Raw genomic sequence first — 15,348 nt, forward strand, 5'->3', positions numbered from 1 at the left:
GAACAAGACTAAAAGAGAATAAAAAAGGAAAGCAACTCTTGTCTTATTATGAAATAACAATACTTGGACATACAGCAGCACGAAAATAAAACAAGGAAAGAGGTCATCTAAAAAACGTATGCCAAGATTACAGAAAAATGGGAATTATCTAGCAGGAAAAAGGCTTCAGCAAAAGTTTGCTAACTGCAGAAGGGTTAACACTGGTAACATACCGTGGCAGACAAATTTCTTTTTTAAAAAATTTTTTTGAGGTTTTTTTTTTTCCCTTTAAATTAACCCTTTCCGGTCCATATGCCACTAAGCAGGTACCAACCTAGAAAAAAAATCATCCACTCAGCAATAGTGGCCCTTTCAAATTAACAGGGCGGGTAGGGGTGGGGTCAGGTGGAGGGGGGAGAGGAGAGAAAAGGGGGAGGGAAGGGCCTGGTTGGGGAGGGGGTATTTCTTGTCAATTCAAGTTAGGGCGGCCACGAATGTCCCGAATCTGTTGGAAATGTCGGAGTGCAGGGACCGCCAGGTGGGCACGGAGGCTCGGGCCTTGGCATCGCCCACGTCATCTGTGCAGTGGACAGACAGGCACTGCAAGTGGCTGCCGGGCTGGGTTGCCGAGGCCTTGTTCGGAGGGAGGTCGTGGGCTGCAGAGAAAGGAGGAAGAGAGGACGTTAGCTGCGTGCTTGACTCTGCAGGAGGCCCTAATGGGGGTAAAGTGGCAGAGCAGAAGAGAGGCCATGTCCAGGCCCTCTTTTCACACCTAAAGATGGTCCAAGGAGATCTAAAGACGTTTGGTTCAAATCCTCCTGCCGTCACCTCTGACTTGGGCTGTGAGGCCTTAGCTAAGGGAAGACCTCCTGTTGGGTCTGTTTTTCCCCTCCCCCTTGGGAAATAGGAGAGTTAGACCAGATAAACTCAGGGTTTGCCACCTCTGATGGACTAGAGTTCCCAAAAGATTAACTGGACCTGAAGTAAGTTGGGAAGGCTTCCTGGAGGAGACACATCCAAACTGGGCACTGAAGGATGTATAGGAGTTCAACAGATGCAGTGAAACGGAGGAGGGGAGGATTGTCCAGGTCTCGAACACAGCCCATTGTCTTGTCATCCTCCAGACAGACATTTGCTAAGGGCCTGCTGTGTGCTGGTAACTTCCTTACACAGTGTCAAACTGCTCAGAGCCACAGAGACTAAGAGTGTGGACTCCCCAACCACACCAGTGCCCTTTGCCCCTCCCCAGCTGCTGCATGAAAGGACTTTAGGTGGTAAGGGTGAGGGAGTCTATTCCTCTCCTACACCCTCAATGAAAATCCCCTCAATTTCCTTCTCATTCAGTCACACAGCACCAGAAACAGCACAGACCATAGTAATGTTTGGATTAGACTCACTTGACAGGAAAGAAATTTGACAACCATTCACACCTTAGCACGAATTATATTAGAGGAGAACAAGGAATTGGGAGTCCTGAGGCAGGGAAGGAATGGAGCAGTCATTTCAGAGGACTTCTAATTTACTGCTGCCCAATGACCAATAGTTCTGTTCTGAGGCCTACTGAATCATGATTATTCTCGTTATTCCTTTTTCAGGGCCTGACTCTTAGAGAGGCAAGGTGACCTGCCCAAGGTCACACAGCCAAGATGGGACAGAGCTGGGTTTGAAGATGGGCTGATGGTGAACTTCTGACTCAGCAGAAGTGAGAAAAGCTGGAATTGGCGGTGGGGGCCCAGCTCCGGCCGAGGGAGCACACCCAGATACTGAACTCCATGACTGGCCCGCCCTCCTCAGTACACTGTGCAGGCCCAGCCAGGGCCCGGTGCCAAGCAGGAGTCACCCCGCCCATCCCGCCCTCTGGGATCCGCCTTGAGGCTTCCCCCAAGAGCTGAGCCATGGCCTGCAGAGAAAATCCTCTCAGAGGGATGGGCCCAGGCAACCAAGGCCAGGCGTGACTAACTGGGTTTGGGGTCCCCACCCTGGAGCCGCAGAGACACCCAGCTTTGGGACCTGCATTCTTGGGAGGAGCTGGGGCTGGGAGGGAAGATTCTCTCCTTTGCCTCTTCCTTCCTTCATTCAATTAATAAGCTGAGTCCCTACTGTGTGCCAGGTGTGGTGTAAGCCTGCAGATTCCAGCAGGAAACAAGGCACTGTCTTCCTCCTCCTCCTGCATCTGACGGTGAAGCTGGGAGACAGTATTGTAGCACAGTCATCTTAGAGTCACAGACTGCGGCTTGAATCCAAGCCCCACCACTGTGTGGATGAGATCCAACAATTTCCCTCTCTGAGCCTCAGTTCTATTCACTGGCAAAGTGGGGGTGATGCTGTCTCCCTTGGGGTCTTGTAACAGATGTCCTGGCATACAGAGACATCCCCAGACAGGGCTGCTGGGACTGTCATTCATGTCCAAGGTAGGGGAGGGGAGTCAGGAGGTGAGGGGTCCTTGCAACCATCTAGAAGCCTCCAAGCCTTGTCCCTTCCTTGAGACTGGCCAGCTGGGCACGTTCCTGCCCATAAATCTGGAGTCTTTGTACCCATTTCATGGACGGGGAAGCTGAGGTTCTGAGCCTGAGGTTCCCAAGTTGGTTAGAGGTGGTGGAGCTGGGATGCTGTGACCCCAGCTAGCTAGAGATACCAGATTCAGGGTCCCCTCACCCACAGTGGGCCCTGGGTTCCAGCCATGCTGATGCACAGCCCTCACACCTCTGCTCCTGAGCCCACGCTTGCCTTGCTCCCAGTGACACCCTGCTGCTTAATACCTGCAAAAGGAATTTAGTTCTGAACATTGCGAGATCTAGATTGGGGGAAGGAGTAGCATCTGTCAGAGAGAGAAAGAGAGAGAAATTCTGAAAGGAGTTCCTTATTTCACTTTAGACACATTATTTCAAGGAGCCAACGCAGCAATGCTTGTGCCCATTTTACAGGTAGGAAACCGAGGCCCCTTGCCAAAATTTGCAACAGCTAAACAAAGACAAGACCCACACGTGAGCTCCTGACACCCGGCTCCCTCGCTCTGTGGCTGAAGCACCAGGAAGGTAGACACAGGAGGATTAGGGCTCTCATGGGAGCTGGGTTTGCTCAGCAGTGGTTCCAGACTACTCCAAATGGCCAAATTTCCTAAAGATGTTTTATTCCCAAGTTCCAGACGACTCAAACGCATGCCGTGCGCCAAAACCACAGACAGCTGCTCTTCTTACTTGGGGTGGATTTAATGAGGGCATTGCAGGCACACAGTTGGACACTTCCGTGTATTATCTAACTCCATCCCCCAGCAAGCCCGGCAGCTGGGTGACCCTTCTCCCCACTTTAGAGGGGGCACCTGGGGCTCAGAGAGGGTGAGGGCCTTGCCCCACATCACAGAGCATGGGCACAGGATTCCCCAGCCTCTGCCTGGAACAAACAAGCGAGTCTGGTATCCATGGGGAATGTTTTTAGGAGAGAATATGACTCTTCAGTTCTTGACAACCCAAGCATGACCAAACTCATCCTCCCGCAGGATTCATTCCAGCTGGGGGGACCCAACACACCCTAGGACTGCGGCTCCCCTGGGCTGCCGAGTGGCTGCCGATAAATCAGTCCCACGGGAGCCGCCTCAAGTCAGGGCCTGCCCCGGCCTGGCCCAGGAGAGGCCCTCCATCCCCACTCCTCAGGGCAGCGGGCATGCCGGCTCCCACACCAGGACCCAGAGATAAAACCGCCTCCTCGCCCAGCTCCCAGGGCTGGGGAGACCCTGGAGGTACTCAGTGCCCGGCACTGGCAGACACCGCAGTACCTGATGGGTGTTGTCCTGTTTTCCACCGTTGGCTGTCAGACTCCCCTATCAGACTGTGGCTGTGTGGGGGAGGGGCAGATTTGGCCTGTTCAGCTCAGCTGGGGCCTGTGCATTGACTGTGAAGGGCCGCTCAGCCCTATTTGACAGATGGGAAGACTGAGACCCCAAGAGACAGGGAGCTGCCCAGGGGTCACCCGAGGCCAAGTCGCCAGCTTTGGGACCGGCCCTCTCCTGTTAGCCCAGGATTCCCCGCAGGTCCAGCCGAGATGGAATCCCGGGTCCCCCAACCTCGGCAGCTGGCCCCCATTTCCTCATCTGTAACTTGGGGATGGTGATTCCCATGGGCCTGGCTCAAGGCAGCTGGGGGAGACCATACAAGAGAAAGAGCTGATGATGCCCTGCCTGTGGGTGGTCAGTTCCTGAGGCAGGGGTGACATTCACTCAAAATGTATAACCATGAGGTGCCTCACCCCGGGCAGCATAGGAGCTGAGATGAGAGGCTTCCTGGCGTGCCTGCCCAGCAAGGAAGGACCATGGGGCGGTTTTTAAGGTCATCCCCCTATTGGCCAGAACAGACCACCTGAGTCCCCACGCAGAGGGGTGGGGCCTGGAGCTGGGATGCCTCGCTCTTCCTTCCCACAAAGTCTCTCCCCGCCCTTTCTCCACGTGCACAAGCCCTGGCTGATCCATCCAGCCCCTTCCCAGAACCCCCTCGCTGAACGCTGCAGACTTGGTATCATGCTCTCCGGGTACCGGCTGCTTTGGGCTCACCCTGCCACCAACATGAGACCACATCAGATTTTGTCTTCAGTGCTTCCCTATCCACAAAGGGGATAGTAAATTCCACAAAGGAAAGGAAAGAACCTTGAGCCCGTGCCCATAAAGTGACCGCGTGAATAACGGATGGAATTCCACTCCTCCTACGGTTCCACAATGATCATGCCTACCGTTTGGGGAGCACAGACTTTCGTGCATCACTTCAGCTCTCAGAACCTCAGTCCTAGGAAACGGGGGAAATAATAGGACTGGCCGTCATGGAGGCAGTTACGAGGATTAAGTGAAATGACCGTGTAAAGTGCTTAGCACACAGTGCACTCCCACCAGCACCAGGACTGCCTTGTGTGGTTGTCGACCAGCCTGCAGGGACCAGCGGGGCTGGGACGGCTGGCTGGAGTGCTAACTGGGACGGCTGAGTGACCCTTTGGCTGGCCACGGCTGAGGTAAAGGGAGAAGGGGAAAAAGATGTGCATGTCTTTACCTGGGGACATCTCATTGTTAGTTTCACTTCTGGAGGTGCCACCCGTGGAGGGGGCTGAGTTTTTTTTTAAAGTCAGCAAAACAGGCCTTGTCACTGCCTTGCCCTGCACTCAGTATCCCCGGGAATGGGTTCCAGTTTGGGTGGGCCACGTGCTCAGGCATCCTCAGCTCCAGGCGGGGAGGGGGTTGGGGTAGCTGCAGCCCCCCCAACCCCCAGTAGCTGAAGTGCTGCCTTGGTGGTACGCACGGCCGCCACTCTGTCCTCAAACCCTCAGAAAGGGGACTTCTGCTGGGCCACCTCCTGTCCCTCTGCCCCCCAGAGGGAAGGCCAGATTATGGGGGTCAAATGTGGGCTCCAAGTTGCACCCAGGTCAGGGGCTCCCTGGGTGCTAATCCAGGGTATAACCTAAGCAAGGTGTTAACCTGGGCTGTAAAATGGGAACCTACTTCACAGGCTTGGAGGACGATGAAGTGACATCACATGGGTGAAAACTTCAGCACATGATGAGCCTTCAGAAGAGGTTAGCTGCTCTTAGGATTATTATAGTTACTATACTTTAACAGCCCAGGGCTTTGGAGGCAGGCAGAGCTAATATTGCCGCACACCCGCCTTGTGCGTGGGGCAGTTTCTTCATTTCCTTGGGTGCCAGGGGCCTGCCCCACCCCCTGCCCTCCGAGGCTGGGAGGCCCCCCGGGGTGCGATCCCAGGCAGAGAGGCGAATTAGAATTCCGTGAGTATTTTTAACCTGAAGCTTATGTAAGGAGCAGTGTGGGCCCCAGAACACAATAGCGAATGACTCTCGCAGGCTCACCCTCGCCAGATTCCGACAAAGGGAAATGTATTTTGGTTTTTCCTTTATTTGGACCTGGCAGGGGGTGTAGGGGGGAAGACGCTGGTGTCTGTGACAGCTGCCACTCAGCTGGGGGCTGGGCCGCTGGGCCCAGAAGCAGAGGCAGGCCGGCCGGCCTGGAAGCCACAGGGCTGAGCCACCTGTTCTCGGCACCTCTGTCCTGCAGCCCGGGAGTCCCTTAGGGCCCCCAGACACATCCATGTCCCCCCAGAAGCTCCTAGCTCCTAGTCCCCATCTCCAAGAAAGGCCGGGCCATCACACCCAGGCTAGCTCTGGGCATCACTCTTCCCCAAGCCTAGAGTCAAGCACCAGGGAGGGGAGAGCCTGCCTTCAAAATTCACCCACTGCTCTCCCGCCCCGTTTCCCCTACCCTGGTCCAGGCCCCGACTCCCGCCTGCAGCAACAACCTTGCTGCTCTCTCTGCTTCTATGCTGACCCACACGTCCATCTTCCCCTGTGAGCCAGGTGAGAAACTCTGAAGCACCAACCAGAGCAGGCCCCTCTCCTGCTTAAAACTTCCATGGCTCCCCAGTGCCCCCAAGATAAAGTCTCCAGCTTCCCATGATGCAGCCTGCTTCCATCTTGGGCCTCCAGCCTCACCTCTCAGTGAAGAAGTCCTGATCCTTCCCACCTCCACCCCTATGCTCCTGATGTTTCTTCCGCCTAGAACACACTCCTCACCTCTGCTGACTCCTACCATCTACCTGGCTGTCAGCCTCACGGTGATGTTTCTCCAGCACCCCCCGCCTGCAAATGGCACCCCACCACCAGCCACCATATAGTAATGATGCCACCAGCGACCGCCTCACTGGGTACAGGGAAGTGCTGACACATCTCCCCGGGCAGAGAGGGAATCCTGAGTTCCGAGCCCCTTAGCAACAGGCCACCAAAGATGGAAAACATCATGGGGAGACTTTGGAGTCAGATGACCAAAGCCTGTAACTTGGTCCCTGGCACTTTTCCCAGCAGGGCAACTTTGGGCAAGTCACTTTTCCTCCTTGAGACTCAGCTTCTTTCCCTACGAAATAGGATAAGGTCAGCACCCGGGTCCTCACCGAGTTCCGTCAGGTTCTATCAGGTAAAGGCCACAAGCAATCAGAGCAGGAGTAGAGAGCCTTGTCGGTGGTTAACAAAGTCCAAGGCTTTTTTAAGGCAACACAAAGGCCCATCTCCAAGAACCCACCCCTGGGGATGTGGGGGACCCAACCTTAGTGGAACTGGTCCCCAAACCCCAACTGGAATCCTTCTGAAGAGCCTCACAACCCCAAGGAGGACCCCGCCTTGGCTGCCTGTCCACATTCAGTCCCTGGGTCGTGTCCCCTCCTTCAGAGAGCTAGACGGGGTGTGGGGGACTCACCGACTCTAGCCTCAGGGGCAGGAACAGCGACTCTAAGCCAGATGTCAGGTGGTACAAAGCTGGTCTATAATGCCACCAGCCGTGCAGGAAGACAGCACACCCCAATTCCCACCCCCTCCTTCCCCATAGCCGGCAGCTTCCGGATGTTCAGGAACCTGGACTCAAATCCTCCCTCCTCCCTCTGAGTCTCAACTCTGCCCTTCACCAGCTCCATGACCTTGGGCAAGCTCAGCTTGCCGAGCCTCAGTTTCCCCACCTGTAGAAGGGGATAACATTCCCACCAGTAAAGACCAGACAAGCCTGGCCTGGATGGAGACCCTGAGAGCAGACACGCCCATGGGGCTCTCCGAGGTCTCTCTGGCCCTGGCATGCAGTAGGCACCTGATAAGCATTTGTGAAACATGTGAATGAAGACTCACATTCTCATCCCAGCTCTCCACCTGCTTGCTGTGTGACCTTGGGTAAGTCACTCCCCCTCTCCAGGCCTATCTGGTCCTCTCAGAAATGAATGGTGGTGAGTAGATGTACAAGTCCCCTGAATCTTTCTATCCCTTTGGGGTGATCAGATTTTACATTCAAAGAAGGCAGGAGGCTAAGGCAGGTGCCCTCCCAAAACAAGGGACAGTAAGATACACTGACCTCAGGCTCCCTGTGGGGCCGGGCCTCGGCCGATCTCACTGGACCAACCCAACACCCAGGGAGAGAGGGCATTTTACAGGGGAGGAAACCGAGGTTCAGGGAGGGGACGTCACGGGCTCACAGTCTCACAGCCGGCCTGTGGCAGAGCCAGGGTAACTCCCAGGTCTGTCTGATGCCAAAGTCACAGGAAAAAGTAAAATGTCGCAGCCAAATGGCAGGTACACCCAGTCCCTCCTCCTCTCTCCAGCTCTCTCGTTCCCACCCCCCTCTCCTTCTTGCTCAGTCTCTCTCTCTTGTTCCCTCCCTCCCTCTTTATCTTTTTCTCTCTTCCTCCCCCTCCCCCTCCCTCCCTCCCACCCTCTCTCTCTGGATCAACACTCCTGCTTTTGGGGAAAGGGCCCTAAAGCACACAGGTGGGATGAGAAGGACCCTGGGTGACACAGCAGCCAAGGACAAAACCCGAGGCCCCATTCAGTGCTTTCTCCACGGACGCTGCCTGAGCATTTCCACATTGGCCCCATCAGATGGGGGGCAGCACACGGCGCACACACGGGGGCTCCTGAGGGGCTGGTAGGGCCCCTACCAACAATCGGGAGGCCCCATGAGGGTGAGGAAGGGGCCTTGCTCCAGCCGCTGGGGTAGCTCAGCCTGGGGAGAGGCTCAGCCAGGCCCCTGAAAGCCTTCGGAAATTAATTGGAGTTGACTTGGCTGAGGGCAGCTGTCATTTAGATTGAGAACTGGCTGAGGGCTCCACTGAGGCGAAGCAGCAAGGGCATCACTGGGACCAGGCTGCTGAGAGCTGGGGGCTGGACCGGGACTGGGGCGGGAGGCTGAATTCCAGGGATCCTCCCCAGCCCCAAAGGAGGGGGCACTGGGGTGGTGTTTGAGGACCAGAGCCCAAGGATGGACGGGGCAGGTCCCTCTCCCTGGCCTGAGTGCCTCCATCAGGCTCCTTCTCCTGGTGCCTGCGGCCCCGTGGCCAATGACCTGTGACAGATGCAGCCCTGTGCACCCCCCGGGCCACTCCTTGCCTGCCTGCTGCTGAGACGTGACAGGCTGGGGGGCCGGGAGCCGACCCCTCAGCCTGCACCTTCCTTCTGACAGTGTCCACAGGGGTGCATCAAGGGTGCTTGTGCAGGGGGAGCTCTGCGCCACGCGTCCAGAGCACCAGGCTTCAGGATTGGCTTTGGGGATGTTAACTCCTCCCAGCCTCAGTTTTCTCACCCATGAAATAGGGCTGGAGACAGTATTATTCTCATAGGGCTGTTGGGAAGAGTCCAGTGATAATGCAAGCAAAGCGCTTAACACACTGCCAGGCACCAAGGCTGCCCAAGAAATAGTAGCTGCTATTAGTATTTCTAGTATGGTTATTATATTGGAGATTCTCTCCAGCCCTGTCTCCAGCAGAGCCCTTCCCACTCTGTTTTCTTGCCTTCTCACCCACAATTCACCCCCATGACATTGGGCCCGGTGCTGTGTGGCCCTGGACAGGACACTGTCCCTCTCTGAGCCCCAGTATCCCACCCGTACACTGGGGGCAACTTTACAGAAGGGCCAACACCTCACCGAGCTCCCCACTCTGCCTGCTGTGCGGTAAGCCATTCAACCATTATCTTTATAAAACAAGACAAATATACACATGTATTTCTATAGGATTAGAACAGCATTCCTTTCAGCCCATTGGGAAAAAAAAAAACAGATTCAGTGACAAGTCTGAATTTTAAAAAGTATGTTTTCGAAGCACTGATGCTTTAGGTGGAGGTTCTTGGGGACATCTGCCCCGGTCACCCATCCACTGGGCTGTGGAAGCTTTGTGCTCTTTCCATGGCAGGTCGGCAGGGGGGCAAGTGGCCCGTAGGCCCAGGTAACTTCCCATAGCACCACTGCGTCTCGAGGAAGGGCTCTGCGTGGGGGTCAGTCATGGGACAGTCATGCACTTTGGAGACAGAGGCTTAGGTTCAAATGCCAACCCTGTCACTGCCGGGCTATGTGACCCACGATCAGCTGCTTTTGACTCCCCGAGCCTCCGTTCCTTCACCTAAAAAGTGAATTTGGTCATTGCTGCCTTGCGGAGAGGCGGATGAAATGCCTGGTGCCCAGGGGATGCTCAATATCCAGTTACCATAATCATTTCCCCAAACCCGGGCCTGGGGCAGCCTGTAAGAGGGAGTCCTCGAGACGGTGATGATAGCTAAAGCATCACAAGCAAACATGTGCTCCCAGCTGTGTGCTGGGCGCTGGGCTCAGAGAGCCCCCAGCCTGGTGGATAGACGTTCTGATAAACACGGAACTGCAGAACAGAGACAATCCCTGTCGGAGCAAAGTGGACCCAGGGGGCGGGTGGGGATCCAGGAAAACTTTGTAGAGGAGAGAACACACTAAGGGGACTTAAGGATGAGTGTAAAGCTCTGCATCAAGAGAAGCGAGAGGGGGCGCTCCAAGCTCTGCTGTGACTGTTTCAGAAGAGCAAGAGGCCAGCCCAGGGACCCCGATTTAGGGCCTGGGGGACCCAGAGGAAGAGGAGGCAGCAAAGCTCAAATGGAGTCAGTCACGGAGGACTGGAAGCGTTTAGCTTTGTTCCTGCAAAGAGGAGACAAGAAGGTTTCGAGCAGGGGAGGGGCATCAGGAATCTGTCAGAATTAACAAGAGGCTTGCACCTTATCCATTCCGGCCCTGGCATAGGACACCCGATGTAGAAACACACCCCCTTGTTGGGGACAAGGTCCCTTGCTCCCCAACTCTAAGCAAGTGGGAGGATTGGATTGCAGCCCCATGAGAATGGTACTCTGACAGAGCTCTGGTCCAGCTGGACCTGCCATTCCTCCCTGGCAGCTTCTGAGTCAGACGCCTGTAACCCACATCTCCAAGAAACCCAGGCTGGGTCCTAATCCCAGCCCTGCCACGTCTCAGCTGGTGGCCCAAAAGACTCCACCTCTCTGTGCCTCCACGTCCCCTCCGCACAACGGATGAGATCATCATGCCCTGTGATTTTACATCAGTGAATCCTCTCTGAGGATACAGGTGGGGAAACTGGGGCACCAAGCGGGCAAGATTGCATCCCAGGTCATCTATTGATGAGTAGAAGGGTTGAGGGCAAGTCACTTGATCCCTCTGCTTCTCAGTTCCCCTACCTGTGAAATAAGACCATACACCAACTGGGCAGTGCTGCTGGGAGATTGGCATTTGATAGAATTAACCAACAGACAAGAACTAATTAGCACCTATCACGTGTTTGTTCTTTTAAATTCACTCCTTCCTCACCATAACTCTGGAGGGCAGCTTCTATTCTCTTAGCCCCATTTCACAGATGAAGAGCCAGCCAGGGTCAGCACACTACAGCCCACAGGGTATGTCCAGCCCACAGGGTATGTCCAGCCCACCGTCTGTCTTTATAAATAAAGTTTTATTGGAACACAGCTATGCTCAGATGTTTACATTTTGTCTATGGCTGCTTTTATGCTACAGTGGCAGAGCTGAGTCATTGTGACAGAGGTTGTATAACCTACAAGCCTTAAATATTTACTATCAGGCCCTTTACAGAGAAAGTTTGCCAACGCCTGAACCTGAGGCTTAGAGAGGTGATATCACTTGTCCAAGTTCACACAAGTAGGAAGGAGCAGCCAGGCACCCAGTAGGTGCTCAATACATGCTCCTGAGAAAGGTGTTTGTATGTAAACAACTCTGATCTGTGAGGACTTGCATGGTGACCCTTCGGGAATCAGAAATGTCCTCCCCGTTCATGTGGCCCTGGTCTTCCTCTGGCTATAGTGGAAACCGTCCTGCCTTCCTACTTAAAAATTAATAAAACAGTAAAATGCTGCTTGTAGAGGAGAGGGGTTGTTGTAAAAAAAAATTTTTTTTTTTAATCATTCAAAAGCACATCCATAAATGCAATGAAAGAGGAGAAAGGTGAGCTCTCTGAGGAAATGTGAGTCGCCCACATCAGGCGGGAGGAGCTGGGCAGCCACCCAGCACTCACAGCCCCTGAGTCCACCCTCTCAGCTCAGCCTCAACTCAGGGAAGGACAGAGGGATGCGCAAAGTGGACGGTGAGAGGCCAGGCAGGCAGAGCATCCGCTCCGGGGCTGGGCCAGGACCTTCTCCCTGGCTGATCTCATTTATCACCTCAACAGCCCCATGAGGACCAAGGTCACACAGCTAGAAAGTGGAGAGCTGGAATCTAAACCCAGGCCTGTGTGAGTCCTGAGTCTGTATTCTTTTAACCACCCCATGGCATCTGCTTGGCCTGGGAAGGGAGACAGGTGGAGCAGTAGAAGCTGGTCTGGGCTTGGAAGAAGCTGGTTGGTCACTCCCATCCAAACAACAGGGACCAAAGTTCCTGGGGCGCCCGGCCTGGCACACCCACCCAGGGGTTCCAATAGGTCCGGACTTGGGCTTTCTGGGTTAGAGGTGTGTCTGCCAAAAACAAACCCCAACCTGCTTTCCCTCCACACTGGGCTCTCCTCCCCTACTCCAGGAAGACAAGCACCAGCCCTACCTGAAGCTGGCTGTGTGACTTCAGGTGCATCGCTTGCCCTCTCTGGCCTGCCACTGTAAGTGTCAGGAGTCCCGGCTGCCAGGCCTGTAACTCTATGACCTAAAGAAGCCACCCAAGGGACTTCCCTGGTGGCGCAGTGGTTAAGAATCCGCCTGCCAATTCAGGGGACACAGGTTCGATCCCTGGTCTGGGAAGATCCCACATGCCGCAGAGCAACTAAGCCCGTGCGCCACAACCACTGAGCCTGTGCTCTAGAGCCACAACTACTGAGCCCCCGTGTCACAGCTACTGAAGCCCATGCGCCTACAGCCCGTGCTCCGCAACAAGAGAAGCCACCGCAATGAGAAGCACGCGCACCACAACACAGAGTAGGCCCCGCTCACTGCAACTAGAGAAAGCCCACGCACAGCAATGAAGACCCAACGCAGCCAGAGATTAATTAATTAATTAAAAAAAAAAAAGAAGAAGAAGCCACCCAACTAGGTGTTCCCTACCCTAAATTATGCTATAGACTGATGGGAAATGCTAGCTAACCTCTACCTTGGAATGGCGGAGGGGACAGGCTCAGCCCTGTGTGTTCCTGCTGGGCGTACAACGCACACAGTGTGTCTCTGAGGTCGACCTGGGAAGGTGGGGGCCACTGCATTCCTTCCAGACAGGGAGTGTGGGAAGAGGCAGGCACAAGGGTGGGGGTTAGGTGACTAAGCCGACCCCAGTCTCACCTTCTGTCACATTTTCCCAGGACCAGACACATTTTGCAATACCTGTACCCCACCTCTTGGAAGGATTTTCTAGATTTGGCCTATGTCTCAGGTATGGAGAAGCAGGATTAAGACTCAGTGCCTCTCCTCCCATGGCAGAGATCACAGACCTTTGTCCCTGTGATCTGAGGAAAGCAGAACTGGATCCTAGGAAGACTGGGCTGGCTGGTGCTGTACACTGGGGAAACTGAGGCCAGAGAAGGTTAAGCTGGGTGAAGAAGTGTGACCAAATCAGAGGATTCTGGCCTGCCTGCCAAAGCCAGCACTCAGTTGACTCCTCATTCAGAAGGCTTCACAGTGGAGTTTGCAGTAGGCTGTCACCAAGTGGTGGCAACACCACTCTTGCCAGCTCTCCCCTCTTCCTGGACCACTACTGTCACTTCTCCCTTCACCTAACTAACAATTCCACTTTCTCCTTACTCAGGTAGGTCTCTCCAAGCCCCTCAGTGGGCTCCAATGCCCACCAGGCTGTAACATCTGGTGCTAACACCAACTTCTCATAATTGTCCTGTTCTGTGCTACTGCCTCTAGAAGGTGAGTTCCATGAAATCAGGAGCCTTGTCTCTCCTATTCACCACTGTGGCCCTGGCACCTGGCACATAGAAAGCTCTCAACCAATATGTGCTGACTGTACCAATTCCTGGGGGCAGGAACAAACCCTAAAGAAGCATTAAAATAAGGAAGATTCAAACCACATCACCTGGGCCTCCAGACAGACCTAAATAGGAACTTTTCAAGGCTTCCTGGGTGCCAATGAAGCAAGAGTTCTTTAGGAGGTTTGCCCACTGCCCCTCCCCAAAATCTACTGAGGAGGGCCACCCCCTCCAGACTATCCAGAAATGGAGGAACTGCAGCCATTTACTCTCCAGATCCCCAACCCAGCCAACAGATTTCCTTCAAAGTCTGGAGGTTAGAATTCTCTCCTTTTATTTTAGACCCCACCGGTGTGCGAGGAAGGCACAAGAAGCAGGTGCCTTTAATGGAGAGAAAAACGGCGAAGGGTCGGCTGACAAATGCCAGCAATTTCCTCCTGCTGGAGGATGATGACAGGGAGTCCCGACCACCACCCTCGCGCGGCCACCCTTCCTGCCTACAGACCCTGAGCCTGAATCTGCTGGGATAACCTCTGAGATGAGCTTTAAGTTGACACCAGGCATGGGAATCAGTTAAATTACCCTCCAGGGAAAGGAACCACACCCCAGACACCATTCTACACATTTCTTGCATATCACTGCATTGGGTCCTCTTGTTAATCTTTGGAGGGCGGAGCTGTTATTCCTTTTTTTTTTTTTTTTTCAGTGTTTGCCCTTGGGTATTGTTTGGCTCATTGTGTGTACACACGTTATTCCTTTTAAAGGATGTAGAAACAGGTTCAGAGAGGCAGGGTGACTTGCCCAACATCACACAGCTAGGGAGTGACCAAGGCAGGATGAAGCCAAGTCAGTTTCCAAAGACTTTCTACTTTTGCCCCACGCCAGAAAGAGAGGGAGAGGGAGGGAGGAAGAGAGAAGGGAAGGAAAGAGTAAAAAATGATGCTCACTCTCCTAAAGGCCATCACCTGGCCTTCCCTCTTGGCCCATCCACTCTGTGTCTGGAAACACCTGCCTGTTTCCTGGGGTACCACAGGATGCGGAGATGCTGGCCTCCCTGTCATGACCTGACGGGGGGATCTGATCCAGACCAGGCCTTGCCCACTGCAGGGTCTGAGTCCTGGGGAACCAGGCCCCCTGGGGAGGCGAGCGGAGCAGAAGGGAAAAGCATTTATCGTCCTGTGCAGAGCTCACCCACCTGAGCAAAGCTATTGCAGAGGTGGTTTCCAGCTGCCTGGGGGCAGGTGGCTGCTGCTAAGCAACAGGCTTTCACCCAACAACCTATCCAGAGCTCATGGCACGCTTGGGGTATAACAAGCTGATGATCTTGCGGGCCGCTACGAATTCAGGGGCTCTAGGAGTCAAGAAGCAGCCTGTCCGATATGGTAGCCACTAGCCACATGAATTGTTTTAAATTTAAATAAAATTTAAACATCAATTCCTCATTCACAACTAACCACATTTCAAGTGTTTGACAGCTGTCTGTGGCTAGTGGTTACCATACTGGACACTGCAGATATAGGACATCTCCATCACTGCAGAAGGTTCTATTGGACAGCGCTGGTCCAGAATTATAATCTACAAAGTCTCTCCCAATCTGCGTCAGTGGCTGCCATGACTACCAGTTTTCTTACAAAAGGAAAGC

The 15,348-nt window shown here is 54.2% G+C and overlaps 1 protein-coding gene across 1 annotated transcript in view; it reads right to left on the reverse strand.

Annotated features, from left to right (window-relative positions):
* Positions 1–453: 453 nt before the first annotated feature.
* MN1 (MN1 proto-oncogene, transcriptional regulator) overlaps positions 454–15,348 on the reverse strand; it is a gene marked incomplete at both ends in the record, with an annotated part of 43,065 nt that continues 28,170 nt past the window's right edge. The window contains one exon of the mRNA XM_079717676.1: positions 454–635. Within this exon, the coding sequence (XP_079573802.1) occupies positions 454–635 (182 nt within the window). The remainder of the gene's footprint in view (positions 636–15,348) is intronic.

Source organism: Hyperoodon ampullatus, assembly GCF_949752795.1.
Source record: "Hyperoodon ampullatus genome assembly, chromosome: 13".
Lineage (NCBI taxonomy): Eukaryota > Metazoa > Chordata > Mammalia > Artiodactyla > Ziphiidae > Hyperoodon > Hyperoodon ampullatus.